General features: G+C 25.4%; 1 protein-coding gene across 4 annotated transcripts; it reads left to right on the forward strand.

Moving 5' to 3' along the window:
* Positions 1–12959: 12959 nt before the first annotated feature.
* On the forward strand, positions 12960–19460 carry LOC112596281 (zinc finger protein 559-like). 4 transcript variants are annotated; one of them, XM_025341872.1, is made up of 4 exons: positions 12960–13040; positions 16416–16513; positions 17366–17443; positions 19136–19460. In XM_025341872.1, exons 2-4 carry the CDS (start codon positions 16483–16485, stop codon positions 19408–19410), a joined length of 384 nt encoding a protein of 127 aa, XP_025197657.1. In that variant the 5' UTR covers positions 12960–13040; positions 16416–16482; the 3' UTR covers positions 19411–19460. The 4 variants fall into 4 exon arrangements, with proteins under 4 accessions (XP_025197657.1, XP_025197658.1, XP_025197659.1 ...); XM_025341873.1 differs by lacking the exon at positions 12960–13040 and adding an exon at positions 14360–14826; XM_025341874.1 differs by lacking the exon at positions 12960–13040 and adding an exon at positions 14914–15001 and having other exon boundaries at positions 17366–17470.
* Positions 19461–19630: the final 170 nt, after the last annotated feature.

Below are 19630 nucleotides of genomic sequence, written 5' to 3' on the forward strand. Positions count from 1 at the left end.
TTCCGTTAAGTTAACTTAATATCATCAATAATAAAGTTAAGTTAAAGTTAATACAATTTTGGTTATCTCAGTTGTAATAGACATTTTAAAACTTTTAGTTAAAATAACTTTTTATTTGTTGGCATATTTATTTCTTATCAATAAACAAAAATTATATACTATAATGCTGTACTTCATACAAGATACAGTATTTCTATATGTATGTTTCATTTAATTTTTCATTTCAACAAAAACAATAGTCATCAGATAATAGTTAAAGTGCCTAAAACGACTTATTGATCAATTAATTTTTAACTATTAACTTGTTAATGCCCAGCCTTGGAAATTTTATGAACGTTTGAAATTTAAACATTTACGAAATCAGTAAATGTAATAATCTGATAGTAAAATTAAAGTTTTAAATAAATATATACATAATTACCAATTTTCAGGAATCAAACGTCTCCCATATGAAGCAAATGTTTGGGAATAAAATGAAAATGGGATTAGCAAATTCAATTATTCAAAAATGTACTACCAGGACTGCAACAGAAGAGATTTAGAGCAGCACCACCGAACCAAAGGCAATATAGTTGAAGTTGGTAGATAGACATTAGTTAAATCGATGACGTTGTAGAGACACAAGGGAAACCAATATTTGCAAGGGACGTAGAAAATGAAATACCAGCACGGACACAAAATTAAGCAACATCAGAAGAATCACCATCGGCCTACAGAACAAGGGCAGACAAATGTTCAACACTGTCAATACCAACAAAAAGCTGCCAATTGTACTAATGACAAACTGTCAAAATTAAAATTCCCGAAGTCGATCGAAAGTAAGTAGTGCCGCACATTAATGGCTAAGGTGTTACAAGTTGGAATAAGATTTTTATCGCCTGGATTTACAAAAGCGGTGTCTCACAAGCCCCTGTTCACTCTAATCATGATTCACCATTATGTAAAGAAAATTTTTAGAATCAGCAATTATTTCCAGTAATGGAATTATTGCGTGGACGATCAAGCAGTATCCTATAGCTGTCTTTTATTCTGTGGACAAGGATGTAGATAAGATGTGATTGTTTGAAAATGTGTACAAAACAGATGTAAAATGCCGATCAAAAATTTATTATCAACTCAGTGTCACAGTAGTAAGCCTGCACAAAATAAAAATATAATGAATATTTAGTAAATTTAATTTGTCATTTTGCATTAATACTTAATAATAATAATAATATAATTATTAACTAATATATTAGTCATTGATATAGTACCTACCTAATATACTTAAATAATAATAATAATTAATAACTTTGGTAAAAATGTTTGGATTTTACTAACAGTGATTGTTATCCTAAGATTTACAAATCTCGTTTAAAAGTCCGAACTAAAAATCATTCGGGGTTTGACCAAACGATGAGTATCCTAGGTTTTACGAAACATTGGTAAATGTCCGAAATTCGGATTTACCAACAGTAGTCGGCGAAACCTAGATTTACCGGTAAATTCTTAGGTTTAACCGGTATTCGTACTTTAACCGTAACATATATATATATTGAAAATACCTCATAAAATCAAGAATGGTCTACCGCATTGTGACGTTTGTCAACACAATGGTACATTTGAAAAAACTACCTGATGTATCATATTCACTGCTACATCAAGTTCAAACACCTTTTAGATAACTGAAATAAAGAGAAAAAAGATTAACACGGTGTGTCATACGTGTGAAAATAATTACTCATCAACTCCAAGGAATTTCCAAACTATAAATACCTTATCGTGCACTGAATAATTATAATCATTCAAACAATCACAGTTCTCACATAAAAACACAGAATATCTCTAGTCAAATTTCCACCTCTCCTGACATAATCATCATATGCAACTGTTGATTCCTAATCGATAATTTCAAAATATCTAGGAATTGTTTCTACACATAAAAATTAAAACATCGTTATCGAAATATCTTTCTGAATTTCTGATCTCACCTCGTTAAGTCACCCTCCCCTTGCATGCATACCAATGCAATGTTTGTTATACATAAACAATATAAATTTATGGTCTAATTTTATTTCTAAACCAGTTCTTTTAATTATAAACATAATTTAGTTATTAAAAAATGTTTTTGTTGATCTTGTACGCCTATTATAATGAATTGGTTTTTAATTTTATAATTATATTATAATAATGCACAATTTATTACTTCACATAATACCAATTATGATTTATTATTGTTTTGTTTAAAATGTTGTATTATTTTGTACTTAATTATCTGTATCTCAATGTTTTTAATTATTGAGTTTATAAGTTTTAATTTTTGTTGAAAATTAATGATAAAAAAAAAAAAAATCTTCAAACATAATTTTATTTTATGAGTGTTTAGTATTAAATAAATTCTTTAAACAAATACTTAGTGATAATTAAATGTATTTATTATTTAAAAAACTATTTTATATTTATACTTATTATATGTTATATGATAATAAAAATAAATGGTATACTTTTGATTATTTAAAACAGTTAGACTAATATATCGGTAATTACTAATATTTAAATAATAATTAAGATATTTTAATATGCTATATGTCTATGCATAGATAGTATAGATACCCATGTATATCTTATTTTGGTTTAGCTTAGTTTGCAATGATAAATCTAAAAATACAATTTTATTACATACATAACTTAAAATAATAATAAAATTTAAGAACAATTAATTTATATACTATACTTGCAATATTATAATATTAACACTGCTTTTCTACAAACGGTGATCAGTGTGGTTCAATGATAATGACATCTAACGATTACTCTTATAAATTAATTTTGCTAAATAAAACTAATAGTTAAATTTATTATGATAGATATAATGTGTTGGAAGTTATTCAAACTGGAAGAATCCTGCAAACAAGACCCGGCTATTTGTCCTAACATGTGTGGTCGACGTTACGTGGGTGTGGCTAGGAAGTCTCACTTGAAACGGCACTTGTTCTATGAATGTGGTGTACCCAGACAATTCAAATGTTCTTTATGTTTAAAGCAATTTAAACAAAAAGTCCATCTTAAATGTCATCTTTTGTCAATGCATAGCATTATTGAGTGATATAAGTTCAAATTTATAATTTATCTTATTGATCGTCTAATTTTTGAAATTATGTATCATACATAATATTATAACCTTATCTGATTACTTTTAACTATAATTTAAACAAACATATGGTGCTCTCTAGTTATAAAATGTGTGTAACCTATATTTTAATTTTTGATTAAATAAAATGTAAAATGTTATTTATTTATTATTTTTTTTTTTTTTTTGAATCAAATTGTGTTAAAAGACTTGACATTATGTATTTATTTAAATATTTAAATTTATTTTCAATCTTATAATTAGATACTATATTTATAGTTTTTAATTATATTTATATAATAAGTTTAACTATTATTAGAAATAGATTCTCAAACTTATCAAATATTCAGTCAAACTTTGAACAATTCTAACAATTTGGGTATTATACTAGTAATAATCGAATTGGTATTTCAAACTTAAACTGTTTAATATAAATATAATAATTAATAGATTTTATATATTTTAAAGAGTTAAAACTGGGTATATTTTTGTTTAAAATTAATTGTGATTTCTAAATTTTAAATTGAGAAGTTTAAATATTTTGAGTAAAACTGAATTCAATTTTGAGTTTGATCTCTAACAGCTTGAAAAATCTGAAGTTCAATTCATCTTTAATATTAATATTTGCTAGATAATATAATGTATTAATAAGTATTAAAGAATTTATTTAACTAAAAATAATTGAAATACATATTCCTTGCATGTTTTAAAATTGTTATTAATTAACACTGATACAATCATATTATACTTGAACTAAATTTCTAATTTTTATTACTTTTGTTACTGAAAATGTTATCGAATTATATAATTTAAGTATATCTTTAAAAATAATATCTTATCATAGATACACAATATGTTTATATGGTCATTTATAGGTTTCATATATATTTTTTTTTTTTAATATAAACGATAATTTATTGTTAAATTCTTTATAACTTGTTTATTTATCTATAAACTTTAATTATTTAATATTATGGCTGTTCTAGAATAATTAAAAAGTCAATGAAAAAATTGTATTAATTCGAAACAAAATTTTTGGTTTGTAAATGGTGAATATTTTAATTTTAGTACCTATTCCTTTTAATTTTTTTAATACTTTGCTGATTTGTAAAAATTATCTAATAGAATTTAGGTATAATAGATATTTTATTTTGGATTGGAAGCTGAACAAAGATATTTGGCATCAACTGTGTTTTTATGTTTTATACTTTTGAATAAAAGATAATTTCAAAAATTTACACTCAGTCACTCACTCAGTGTTACTCTAGATTTTAAATGTTATTTGATAGTACATTAAATAATATAGATTATTTTTAAAAGTTTTCATTGGTGTTCTAGAAAACAAATAAATAATTAATAAAAAATAAATGTGGATAAATGAGTCCTACCCGGAGTACAATTTTCTTATATTTATATCAAATAATATCATTTTTCCACCTAGGTGTTCAAATTTCAAAGCAAAATAAGATGATAACCAAAACCAAAATCCTGTATTAGGTATCTTATTTATTATCAAGTATCTACCCTATTTTTAATTGTCATTAAAATAAACAAATTTATTTTAACTGTATTATTACACACTAAACTGCAATTATTATTTTACATTTTAGAAAATAAAAATTATTATTAATTAGTTATCCATTCAAAATTAATTTGAAATTGTGATTACCACTATGCTAATTGTTACCTAGTTAATATCATTCATCTCAGAGATTCACCTAAAAATTTAACACAGTCTTCTGTAAAAATATACACTTAAATTGTTTCAATTTGTTTGGTAAATATTTATTAAGTAATTTTTTTAAATATTTTGTTTTAGGAAAAATTGAACATCATCTACGTTGCTATAACATTTGTGGAAAAAAAATTATTGACATAAATTATAAAACAACATATGTCTTAGAATATGTTATAAATCATAACATGCTAATGAAAATGTATTAATATTTTCAGAATTTAATTTGTTTCTAATGTGGACTGAATTCTCATGTGACAATGATGTTATCATTAACCATACTTGGAAATCAATTTTATTTTATTTTTTAAGCAGTTACTCAATTTGTAAATATATTAATAATTTTCAAATAAATTTTTATAAAAAAATTAAAATATTAATATGTATTATTTATGTTTATATCAATGTGATATTTATTACCTACTTCAATTTATTATTATCTACTATGTTGTGTAGTATTAATATAAATAATAACACAAACGTATTTTGCAGTCCTTTATTGTTTACTCTACAAATTGTAATGACTATGTATTAAATATATCTACTTACTTGATATTTATAATTATTATTAATATAAATACAACATGTGATATACATAAAAGTTGAATATGCAACATACTACAGTAGTCACTCGATAATTCGAAATTCGGGGGACCAAGTTAAAAATTCGATTTATAGAGGTTTTCGATTTACCGAGTGTTTGAATAATTAAGGAATAATAATTAATTCGAATTAAAGAGAGGTGAAAAATTATTGTATTTATGTACATATTACATTTATTTTGACATCTATTTATTATACAAAATATACATACATACATATTATTATATTTTATAATTATTAATTTATATTTATTTATTATATTTTTATATTTTACATATTAAAGAAATCTGTTATTTTTTTTTGTGATAAATTGCAGGCCAGTGGCCACAATTTGGTTCATAGCGTTGTCTAACTTATTGATAGCATTGAAAATTGTATCGCATCTTTTTTCGTTCATTTCAGATTACTCAAAAAATTGACGTAATCCTGACAAATGTTTAGATTAGGTAGGTAAGGTACGATAACGTTTATCAACTACGATAATATTAAACCACCAACGTTATAACTTATAAGTTTCATTACGATTATGTCAAATAGATTGTACGTTATCTTCATATGTATGTACATATAATTTACATATAATCGCGTTTAAGGAAATTCGAATTATAGAGGTTTATGGAATAAAAATTCAAATTGTAGAGTGTGTCCCACCGTCAGACATTTCGAATTATCGAGGGACCGGAATACATGCATTTTCTTCTAATTATAGAGGTTTTCTCAGGGGAATTAGCGTTTAGTTCGATTTATGGAGTTTTTCGAATTATCGAGGTTCGAATTAACGAGTGACGACTCGTTAGTAATTATTTTTATAAGTTTAACAACTAATTTACATTATATATTTTAGTTGTAAATAAGACTAGCTATTTATGTGAATTTGAATTTGCTTAGAACTTGCTAGTTAATAATATTTGACTGTGCATATTATAAATTATAACTATTTACTTCCTTAAAATAATTTTTTTAGCGCTCGTATCTTGTTTTATTTATCTTTAACTACCTATTTAGGTAATATATCATATGTGCCTTTTATATGTAAATATTTGGTATATTTACTAAAAGTTACTAGATTAGCAATAATTGCAATTATTTAACAATATAAAAATTAATTATAAATGGGAGACATACGTAAAGTCAAATCTTTTTTTTAAACTTACAATAAATAACTACCTTTAAATTATACTTTCAGATTGGTTATTTGGCAAGAGATTCGAATGTCCGAAAATGTGTGGCAGGACTTATAAAAGAAAACAATACGTTGCAAGACATTTAAAATATGAATGTGGAGTGATACCGAAATTTGATTGTAGTTTTTGTGAGAAAAAATTTGCTTACAAAGAATCACTTAAGTGTCATATTCTAAAAATACATAAACTAATTAGTATTTAAATTTATTATTTCCCGACCTTAAGGTTCTATTTGGGACGAGAAAGCTATTTATTAGACTAAACAATGTAAAATTACTTTAATAAAGTCTTAAAACACTTTTTTTAGCAAAAGCTCCTTTCTAAAAGTTAAAAATATATTGTATGTTAACAAAAAAAAAAAAAAAAATTGTTGTAAACATAGTTAAATAATATATAATAATATAATTCAATATTATCTTATTAATTAATTACTGCTTAAACCCACTTGGACATATGGCATCTAGCTCTGGGGCACAGTGAAAATTTCTAATACCAACTGTATCCAAAGAATCCAAAAGTTCCATTCTGTGTTTCAAATTAATCCCTCCACTTGTTTCTCAACTCTCATCCATAACCATACTTGGTAATCCTTAAACTATAATAGTTTTAATAAATAATTTAATTTTATTAATAATAGGTTCTAAGAGTATCAAAAAAAAAAACATTATGATAAGTACTAAAGTTATTAATAAATTTAAATATATTAAACATTTTAAACTAAAAATGCAATTTATATATTTTAATTTTTATTGATTATCTTACAATAAAAAAAAAAAAATTAACAACTTACAATAAAAAAATTCCTTCATCTGTTATAAATTAAATTGACAAAATCTAAATAGCTATTTTACCACAGTTTATTATTATTGTAAATATAAAATAATATAATAATGAAAAATATTGATTTTCAAATGGTAAATTGTTTTTCAAAAGATTGCGTTAAATACTAGGCAACATATTTAAACAAATTGAAGTTTTTGTAATTTAAAATGATTTTAATTACATATTGTTCTCTAATTATGTATCTAAGTTATACAACTGTAATACAAGTTTGTCTCAACGAAGAATTCATTCTATGTTAATATCAAAAGAATCTCAGCATCTCGCAATACTCATTGAGTGACATTGGCATCGTTATGCCTATTATGCTAGTCCTTGGTTGCTCATTACCATAGTATCCTGATAATTCCAGATCGTTAACATCCGTTTAGTTGTTCATCGGGTGATTCGTAAGTGTACAGTTTGCGTGCGGATCGCAACAATTAATCCTCAACCTCAGATGGCAGATCTGCCAGGGTTTCGAGTCCAGTAAGTTCATCCATTCTCTGTTGTTGACATTGATTACGCGGGACTTTTACAAATGAAGGAACTAAGTCTACGTAAAACTTGTACATGTAAGGTATATACTAGGACAACTAAAACTGTTCATTTGGAATCTGTCACTGCTTTGTCCACAGATACCTTTCTATTAGTTGGTTGTTCGTCGTGGCGTATCTTCGTCTATTTATTCCGACTCTGGCACTGACTTTTTTGTTGCAGCAAAGCAGTTACGCCGGTTAATCAACCATTCAGACCATAAAGATAAGGTCACAGGTTATCTGCCATGTGAGTGGAATTTCAATCCCCCCGGTGTTCCCCATTTTGGTGGAATTCGGGGAGCTGCTGTAAAGTTCGCTAAGTCATTACTATTTGCTCCTACGTACTATGAACTTTAGAAGAAAGTTCTAGTGTGCTGTTTAGGGTGGAAGCCGCGCTGGATTCACATCCGCTTGACGCTTGTTCTCGCTTGTTCTAATCCAAATGACTTGGGAGTGTTTGACTCCTGGTCACTTCTTGATCGGTAGACTGTTGCTCTCGGTACCAGAATCAAATGTTCCTGATTCAAAAAGGTCTTTGCAGACTCGCTGGAAGCTCATCCAGCAGTCATCCCATTTCTCTTTCGGCAATGTTGATTGCAAGAATACCTGAACACTCCAAGCTCGTGAAAAATGGGTCAAGTCAAGTGATTACCTGGAAGTAAATACTATGGTCATAGTTAAAACTGGCGACGCTCCTCCCGTCTCCTGGCCCTTGGGCAGAGTTGCAGAAGTGTGCCCGAGTCCAGACCAAATAGTTCAAGTGGCTAAATTCCTCACCAGTTAAAGGGTACTTACTAGTGAAACTGGTGTCTTTCCCTACTGATCCGTAGACAAAATCAAGCCCGTTCTTCGTTTACACCTTATTTATATTGTGCTATGATTATTGCTCATCTGTGATTCCATCACTTCTACTGCCATGGGTCTCGTTCGACACTCGGCCTCTGGGACTTGGTAGGAGATATTAATATTTAGATATTAAGTTTGTTAAATGAGCAATGGTTGTATTATATATGTATATATATTGTGAAAAAAATGTTGTTATAATTCACTTTAGAACTGAAACCTTGTGATTATTATCGATTGCTTTTATTATTATAATACATGCCATGCTCAGACATAGGTATATTGATTTGTTTATGTTTATATTGTTGTCTATTTTTTGTTAATTGATCTATTAAAAAAATAATGTGCTGGTTAACGAGCAATGTTATCCCTTTGTAAAACCTCGTGTATCGCTTAGTTAATAACTGCTCCGTTCATCTGTTCACTATTCCGTCTATTTGCACAACTGCTCCGTACACTGGTTCAATTGTCTACCTTTCAGCTCTAAAAATCGAACTCGCTTTGCAAGAAAAACAGGTACTTGCAAGGGGGAGTATGTTCTATCCTTTCGTCTAATTTAATCTGCCCCGGGTTTTGGACATTTGTTCAATGACCGTGCTCAGTTACCCTCGAAGTTTACTACGCTGTTGCGCCCTCCGCCCTGGTCCGTGCAACGATGCGGACGCCGCCGCTAAGGCGCCAACGACTTGTGTCTTCTGCATGGTTATCAACACAGGTTGGGAGACGATATCTTATCACGTGGCGACGAGTGGTGGATTCGTGAACTACAGCGCTAGTTGTACTTAGCGATATATTTACACATAGAACATACAATTTTATGCATTTTTTTATCTTTTTCCGATATATAATTCTACATTTTTCCAAAGTGGAAAGTATTTTTGTAAAGTGTTATATCGTTCAATCGTTGTGTGTTCTTAGAATTTTAGTATAATTTAACTTGCTGTGTCAAACAGTGCCGGAGCAAGCGCCAGAATGAACGGGACACGTGTCCTGCGATTTTGGGGCCTCGTTATTTATAGTACTCCCACCTTAATGGTCTTAGTATTACCTAACATATACTAATAACATATTACCCAAAATACCCAAGTACCATAATAATTTTAAGTTGATTTTATCTGATTATTTTTGTTAGATACGTTGAAAATTTAATGTTTGTTAATTAAATTTTTCAGTGTTATTATTGAAGTACCCCTACGAGCACCCAACATCACAACACTTGACCATATTATTTAATTAATAGTCATAGAATAATCAAATAATTATAAAAAAATAGTAAACCGCACTATTTATGTACGAATCACGATAACACAAGTACTGAACTACTGAAGTACACTCAACACAATATATATTAGGTACATAGGTGTAGCATAGTAATATTTTGCAATACATCAATTACCACAAGTATTATTATAATATGATAATTGATAATGATGTATAAACAATTAAAACCCAAACCCAGTTGACCAAAAAATATGAAATAGTACATAATATTATATTGTATGCCCTACGACCTTTACGTGTAAATGTATAGCCATATACACCTAGCGCTGTAGTTCATGAATCCACCGCTCGTGTTCAAAAAGTTATACAGTAGAGCACAGCGCTAGCCTGCCGAGTCGTAACCTGTGTATTTACTATTTACTAGATAGTCGTGTCTTTTGTTTCGTTGTCCTTTAAACAAATGTTCGTGTATGTTCTTGTAACATTCGCTTTATTGGTATACACCATTTTCTGATATTTGCTCTATTACCGCTCAAGTAACAGATTTTATTGTAGGTACGTACCTACCATACGTTCGTATTCAGCTCCCAATCAGTGACGCATTTACGTGTGCGTTTCTGTAATCGCGTGTGCAACGGTACGGTGTTCCCCATCACCACGTGGTTTGGTTTTAGTAGTTCAGTTAAGCGGAAAGCTGATCAACTTCACTGCTACGATTTTCAAGGTGCAGTTTCCTCAGAACGGTGTTCCCGGGTCTCCCCTTGTCCTATATGCATATACACATGTCTATGTGTATTGCTTTATAATATTATATGATTAAAATTTATAATACATGATGCAAATATTATTTCTTTGTTGTATTTATTGCTACGATACAAGCTCCGAAAGACCGTGTGTTCGACTACAACTTTGGTAAGAAGCTTGTCAATGAAACATATACATTCATAAATTTTTGTGTAATCAAAACTATTAAAAAATAAGGTTTGTTAAATTCAAATGTACATAAGGTATATTTATTAATTTTTAATTAATTATTTATTAATATTTAATATTATATATAAGAATAATTTTGATGTAACGTTTTATATAAGTTTATGTGATGACTAATGGACATAAAAGACTAAGAGTTTAAGATGTAATATATTTGGCAAATATTTAGTATTGTACCTATATTTTGCATTATTTTTAACAATGGTGACAATATTGTATAATGCATATAGTTTATATATATATATATTTATTTATAATGTTTATGATGTTAATGTATAGTATAAATAGTGAATTGTTAAGGACATTTAACAATAAAATTAGGAACTACATAAATAAATCTAATAAAATCAGAATCCTTCTGTATTTTTAATCACTATTAAAATTTATTAAGATATTAAATCATTAAAAGTTTTAGGTAACTAACTATAACAATTCTTTAAATTTCACAATATTAAACCATAGCCTGAATAGTGTGTAATAGCAAATAGTTGCCATGTTGGTATATCATTTTAAAATAAAATATTATTGAAAATATTTTTACAACAGTCTAGTTTTATTAAAATTGCTTTGTGTACGAAAAGAGTTATATAAATTGTATTTAGGTGTTGTAAAAATTACTCACATATCCATGAAGATTTTTGGTCTCATATCTCACAAATGTTTTACTATAGGGACATAAAAATTAGTATTAATTATGTATTCTGATGTAAATTATAATTTATAACTATTAACTAAAAGGCGTAGTTTAGTTATTTTTCAAAAATAATTTTTTTAAATGAATCTATACATTTTGTAGTTTTTTATATCATTATTTATAACAAATATTTATCTTAAATTGTATTTACAGCTTTGTAAGTACTATGAGTATTATTTTACGATACTACATGGTACAAAATTGAAATGTACTTATATGCGTGTTGTAAATGATTCAGGAACATTTGTTGTATTAAATCACTCATGTGGCTTGTTGAAATTGTTTCAACATAAAATGAATATTTTTAGTTTGATTACAAATTTGTTCTTAAGTTTAACTTACAGTCTTTATAGATTAATAAAATGATTTCAATTTTATTTACAGGAGATATTGAATAATTTGCAGTTATACAGTTTTTCCACATGAGAATTGAAAACTATAGAAATTAAACAAGATAATATTATTTATATATAGATAATATCTAATTTATTTACAGTTTTAAAAAAATCTTACAACCAAGAATTATCTCTGATCATAATATAATATAATAAGAATTATTTTGATTATTTTTTAAATTATTTATTTACATAGATCATACTTACTTATACTTATTAAAAACAATAAATTTAAACTATAAGTTATTAAAATATGTATATTATTGTTCTAAAATACATAATTTAATTTTTCGATATTTGTAGTAATATTTAGAGCAATTTTGTTTGTAATTGGCTAGTTTGAATTTCGGAAATATGTTTATCAATCATTTACAGGTGAAGTCCAGCCTTAAATAATCAACTACATACTATTATATTGTAAGGGATGAAAATATATGATTTATTATTCAGTAATATAATATTTTTTTTGAATGCCACAGGCATAAATAATAATTATGCATCATTGCAACAAAAAGTAATTTTTAAAATGGAAGATAATGTATTTTTCATTATGTGCTTCATAAAATTTATTTAATTTTATACTCTTTATTTTATATAATATAATAAAATATAATATGCATGATTTATAGATTAATTAATGTATAGTTTAACTACTAAACATAGTAATTAACATATTTTTTTATTATAGATGAAACAGACATTCATTCATTATACCGTTTCTTTTGTCCAAATGAATGCGGATGCTCGTACAAGAGAAAAAATGGACTTAGCCAACATTTAAATTATGAATGTGGTATTGAACCAAAATTTAAATGTTTTCTATGCGAAAAAAAATATGCCCGCAAATCTACTATGAAAATACACATGATACAAGTTCATAAAATAATAATATAAAATAATATGCAATGGTGATTATTATTTTTTTTTTTAGTAAAAATAAAATAAAATTTTAATACCTAACCTACGTATAGGTACTTATACCTATAGCATTATTAATATTAATACAAACTCAATAAAATAAAATATATTTAAACTATTCATTTAATATGAGACTTTTTACAATTATTATTTATTTAAATAAATAACAAAATCAAGCCAGAAAATTAGGATCTAGAGTGAGTGGTTCAGAAGCCTGATTTTTAGGTTTGAGTTCCTATGGATAAAAAAAAAAAACATGTGCAGTCTAATAACATAGCAAGAAGATGTATTTGTATCTCCTAAGCTTTACAAAAAAAAAAATAAAAAAATATTTAAAAAGAAACAGAATGGTATTGAAAATATTCTTACATAATTATCAAAAACTACTTACTTTTTAAATTTATAAGTTAAAAATAGCAATACTGGCTTATAAGCCTTTTTCAATGACAAGTAACAACTGGAAAGCTTGGTGTTATGAAAAAATATACTCTCATTTGTTATTTCTGTGTTGCTATCACATCCTATATGGTAAAATTAACATTCAAAATAACCCATTTTACTCGCATTATTGTTAATATTTAAGTGAGTAGCGCTCTATCTAATAAAAAGATAATAATATGATCTGGGGTGTCACTTAGGGTTTCTTTTTGATATTTTCATTTTTGTAAATTTGATCGCTCTCCTTAATACACCACTACATCTCATTATAAATATGGTATTATTATTATCATCATTTTTATACATACAGTTGACTAATGTTTATAACCGATATATTTCCATCATATTATTCTTTTAAAAATTTATAACAATATCATTTAAAAGTTAAGAGAATAGCCAATTTTTGGAACTCGTAATATAATAATATAACATATTTTAGAGAGCTGTGCAAAGATTAGAGGATTGACTTACTCCGCAACTCTACCCAATAACCACTAAGTAGTTACATTAATGTTTACGACAGTTATTCATAATTTCCAAAACTTCGTTAACACTAACCGGTGTAAAAATAAAATACTAAAGGTCAAGGATCTTGGCACCATGTTATTGAATTTTTCTCTTAATAATTTAGTACTGATGTTCCAAATGGCCAATAAAATCCAAAATTCACTTTTTGGCATTAAAGATATAAAATTAGTAATAAATTATTACAAAATACCAATACACTATTATTTATTACCACAAAATAACTAAAAAATAAATATTACGTTTGGGCTTTGGCTTTATTTTTTTTACCCACGTGCTCTATATCAAATAATATTATCACAGAACAGTAATAATAACAATAAATCATTTTATTATCATAATAATATTATCTACTTACTATCTAGATTGATAGTGTAGTAGTAGTTCGTACCGTTCCGCGTTCGTAGTTACTAGTTTACTTTTTTACTTTTATCTAGTTTCTCCACTCAGTATATTCTGTATTATTATATTCTTTGTTATTTTAAATACTTTCTTTCCATCTTATAAATTGTTGATTTTTGAATAAACGTGAATGATATTATCTACTTAAAAGTTAAATCATGCTATACATGTACACTTACTCCTGAATGTTGATTTAAAAATCCAAGTCAACTGTTAAGCAACGTTTCATTTTATATCTAAATATTTTTTTCTTTTGAAGTATCATAATTATTTGAATAATTAAAGCGTTTAATTCACAATAACACATCTAAGTCAAATTATTAATGAGGACTTCTTTTTACATATTTAATATTATATTTTGAATTGTGGTGTGTTATAAACTATTGCAATAGATTTTCAGATATTTAAAAAGTAATATTATTGGTTTGTTGATTCATTATAATAATACTATGATATACCTACATTTTATTTACAATTGTAACAGATAATATAATACATTTATAATATTTCTTCAGTATTATACTTGAAAAATATCAACATAATAGCGTATAAATTATCATTCCTTGTGAATTGTTTATAGTTAAAGGTAATACTATTACATTAACAATGTCATGTGTAACTAATAAGATTTAAAAAGTAAAAAATCATAAACTTGCATAATAAATTTTTAGTATCAAAGCTCAGCATAGTACCCATACTTTTTCATGCTTATTTATTTTTTGTATATTGAAAATTTTTTATGTTTTTATTTTTCCTGTGAGATTGCTATATTTTCTAATATTTTGTATAATACAAAATATAACTATGATGATGTTAATTTACATTCATAAAAAATCTTAAAAAAATGTATATATTGAAGGTCTTAGATCTGGCAAATCCAGAGTTATTAAATTCAAAAAATTTAATGAGGAATATTAAAGTATAAAAATATCGGTACCTAAATATTTATTATAAAGATTGGAGACTCCATTCTTTTGCACCCATTCCCCACAGCTATCATTAATTTATGCATTGTCTTGAATTGTTTTAGGTAAACACTAATACATGTCATAGAATCAATTAAATTAGTCAATGAAAATAAAAATCTTAAGTAAATGATTTTATATATTATATACAGATATAAATGCAACCTATTAATGACACAATAGAATTTAACTAGATAAAGCAGCTACATATTAATTTATCTAGTTTAGAAAATCATGGTACAGCATCCAATTCTATAAATTAAAGGAATGTGAATCATCAAATGTATTGTAAGAACATGATTTGTATTATTTCAAGTGAAGAACAAGGTACCAAGAAAAAGGGATCCATAATCATAATTTATTCAGACCTTGTTTGTCAGAGCTCCAGCAAGCACCTTCATGTCACTTTATTTTATTAAATTTGAGCACTTGAATAAAAAATGTTCTCAATATACATATATTTGTTGTACTAGATGTAAATAATGCAACTTTTTATCAAAATTAACTTCTTTGTTCTGCATAATGCCATTATTTAACTATATAAACTATATAAGTATTAAATAATATTATAAAACTTTGATAGGAACAAACTAAATCGTAACAGTGACTACGCCTGCAAATAAAAATAAAAAAATAAAATTTTATATTGTTACATTATTATAATATTACATTAATTAATTAATTTATATACCTACTTGTTAAATATAAATTTACTTATTAAATATAAGCTAACATCACATTATTATACTTAAAGTAATGTTTAGTAGTTATATATATATATATTGTTTTATTCAAATAATTAATGATTTTTATTTCTAGATAATACTTCACTTTTTTATCATACAATAGTATACAAAACTTCATGATATTGTTTAGATTTGACTTAAGAATAAAATTATAAACATGATAATCTTATTGAATTATCTATTAAAAATGCTTTTTGATTGCTTATAATTTATTACTACAATCAACTGAGTATATTATACAATGTTAAAATTATTATTTTATTATTAATATTTTATATTTATATTTCAGTAGGTCGATATAATAATAACAGTGCCAAACAGAAATATTTTGGTGAAGATGCATTTAAGTGTACTCAATGTGGCCGTACATATCGTCGAAAGAAAAATGTAATAAGCCATATGAAATATGAATGTAATAAAGATCCACAGTTTATTTGTACAATTTGTGGTAAAGCAACTTATTACCGCTCTAATTTTAAAAAACATATGGCTGTAACACATCGATTCTTCATGACATAAATGAAATGATAATATTAAAATTATGATCTAAAATTATAATTTTTTTACATTTGTTTCATTAATAAAAGTGTTAACATTTACACATATTTAATAATAGTTCTATTGATAAATATACTTTAATTACAATATTTATACATGATACTTAAATTCTAAATAATTTATATGTATACAATATTAATTTAAAAATTTATACATATCATATATATATATATTTATTTTTCAGAAAAAGAGTTTTAATTATTTAAGAAATTTGTATGTATTTTTCTAATAATTTATTACTATATCATAGTTATTCAATTTCAAGATAACTGTTATTAATTAAAAAAAAAAATTGTATATTCAATATTTTTAAATACAGAATTAAAAATTTCCAATGCTTGTAATTTAAATATATTATGTACTAAATACTTTTTGAAATTTTTAATTTTGGTTTCTGTTGGAATATATAATTTAAAACACAAGACTTGTGTTTACTTAGTAATGTATGTTGTGTATTGCTTTTGGTATGTGCTTGATTAAACATACTTTATAACCACAATATTTATCTTATTTTGTTTGTACCTTATATTTTTATCACAGTAAAACTGTAGAGATCAATAGTAGAGATCAAACTATTATGCAAGTGGATTTATATATTAATGTACAAATTTAATTATTATTTTTTTAATTTATTTTATGTTGTCTAAATTATTTTCAACTAATTTTTCATTGTGTGTTTAGATATTTGGACTCAAAATAATGGAAAGGTATATAACTGCCCAAACAAGAACTGTCACCGCAATTATAAAACTAAACCAGGTTTATACAACCATTTAAAATATGAATGTAATGTACCACCTAAATATCATTGCAATATATGTAACAAAAAATTTAAACAGCCAGGAAATTTTAAAATCCATATGAAATCACTTCATTTTGTAACATTAATTAAAATTTAAAAATTGAATAGATTTTTATTAAAAATTATACATCAAATCCATGTGATACTATATTTTGCTTAAGAGGATGTCGTATCCTTATGTGTTATCGTCTTACTAACTCATACCGTACCAAAATATATATTCAGCAGTTTCAATTTTGTGTGATTAGCATTAGGTAAGTTTAGAAAAATTTTAGAGTAAAATGACCTATTATAAAAACTTTAAGGTTAGAACATTATCTTTGTTTTCTTGTCGGTTTTTTACAGTATTATAATTTCTAAGTGAATTATGAGCATTTTTAAGTATTTATATTTAAATTGGATGTAACACTTAAAAATTAAAATACCTATAAAATTTACGAGAGAACACAGATAATTTTTTTTTCTTTAAGTTTGAAAATAAGTCATTTTATACTTAAGCTATAAACACACTAAATAAGAACTGCTGAACATATATTTTGGTTTGGCATGCATTAGTAAAACAGGTAAAACAATGCAGGTGTGACATCCTCGCACTGACATTTTTCCAGTCATTTGTGTACACATGACATAGGAAATTAACATTCAGCATACAAAATATAATTTTTTTAATTTTTAATATGATAGATAAATTGACATTTTTAGATTTAAAGTTAAGAATATTTTCTAAGATATATAATTTTATTTTTTATTTTTATGTAAATCTTAATGTATTATTCTTATTAAATTATTGTCTTATTAGAATAAAAATATTCAGAAAATCCAAGATAATTATCAGTTTTAAAATGTTATGGTTGTTAATATGTACCCTTAGATTAAAAATGTTAAAACAATTAATTATTATTCAGAGTATAAATTTCCTGTCTATGTGAGATAACAAATGAGTATATATCTTAATTTTGTATTGTATTGTGTGTTTATTACCATTATATTTTCTACATTGTAAATAATAACTATTTCATATTTGTTTTGTATGAATAAAATTATAATTATTAATTCTTTTATGTCAATATAATTTTAAATTTATACTTAAAATGATTAATTTGTTTTGCTTACCAAGAGTACTATATATTGTAATTAAATTTGATCTTATTAAAGTATTTAAGTTGTACAATTTAAAGTGATCAAATTTTAAAATAAATGTATTCTTACTTTACTATTTAGTAACAGTAGCTTTACTGTAATTAAAAAAAATATTTTATAAAATTCACTAAGTATTGTCTAACTGTTGTATGTTCTTAGTTTTTGAAATGTTTAATTATATAAGATCTATCTTGTTTAAATTTAAAACTGAATTACTTTTTTATATATTATCTGTATATTATTAGTCTGATTTAAGAAATATTAATAACTACTCATGCCAATGTAAGATTCTTCAAACTTATTTAGCTCCATATTTATTTTAAACTTACTTTTTTTTGTAAAGAAAGCAATTTTATTTAAAATTTTAAACTTAGAATAGTTTACAAATGTATGCTTTTTAAACTGTTTTTTCTTCATATTTGCACTTAATTAAATAATATAACAGTGCATGGTATACTCTTTGATTCTTTTTCACATAAACTTACTAACTATATATTTTTATTTTGCAGTCAAGCCATTATTATTCAACCCAAAATCTGGAAGAATGAATAAATATCCTGGTCCATCTTCGGATGGTCTTTTTTATTGTACAAATCAATGTGGTAAGAAGTATAAATCTAAACAAGCTATCAGTGTACATATGCGTTATGAATGCGGTGTGAAACCTAAGTTTTACTGTCAAGAATGTAACAAATATTTTAAACAGCCTGTCAGCTTCAAAGCACATCAAATGAATGTCCACAAGTACGTAGTTGAGTATACACAATTTAAATGTTCTATGTAATATTATACTTATAATAAGTTATAAATAATTTTAATTAGCTATTTTATTTATTTATCCTTGTTCAGAACTTCCGAAATGTGTATATGAAGTTCTAGAAGAAGAAAAAAAGTCTGATATAAAATATGTATGATGTTGATATTTTAATATTTTTTACTGTAGACAAACCCAATTTTAAGCTTATGAGAATGGAAAAGCTTTTTTATTGTTTAATATTGAACTT

The sequence above is a fragment of the Melanaphis sacchari genome, unplaced genomic scaffold (assembly GCF_002803265.2).
Source record: "Melanaphis sacchari strain LSU unplaced genomic scaffold, SCAv2.0 Contig31_pilon_pilon, whole genome shotgun sequence".
NCBI lineage: Eukaryota > Metazoa > Arthropoda > Insecta > Hemiptera > Aphididae > Melanaphis > Melanaphis sacchari.

Excerpts from the sequence above, each read along its gene's own strand:
- LOC112596281 (XM_025341874.1), top strand. The coding sequence starts at position 16,483 with ATGTGGCCGTACATATCGTCGAAAGAAAAAT. Across the intron at positions 16,514-17,365 it reads CATATCGTCGAAAGAAAAAT|ATATTTGGACTCAAAATAAT; the intron begins GTAATAAGCCAT and ends TTGTGTGTTTAG. Across the intron at positions 17,471-19,135 it reads CAACCATTTAAAATATGAAT|TCAAGCCATTATTATTCAAC; the intron begins GTAATGTACCAC and ends TTTATTTTGCAG.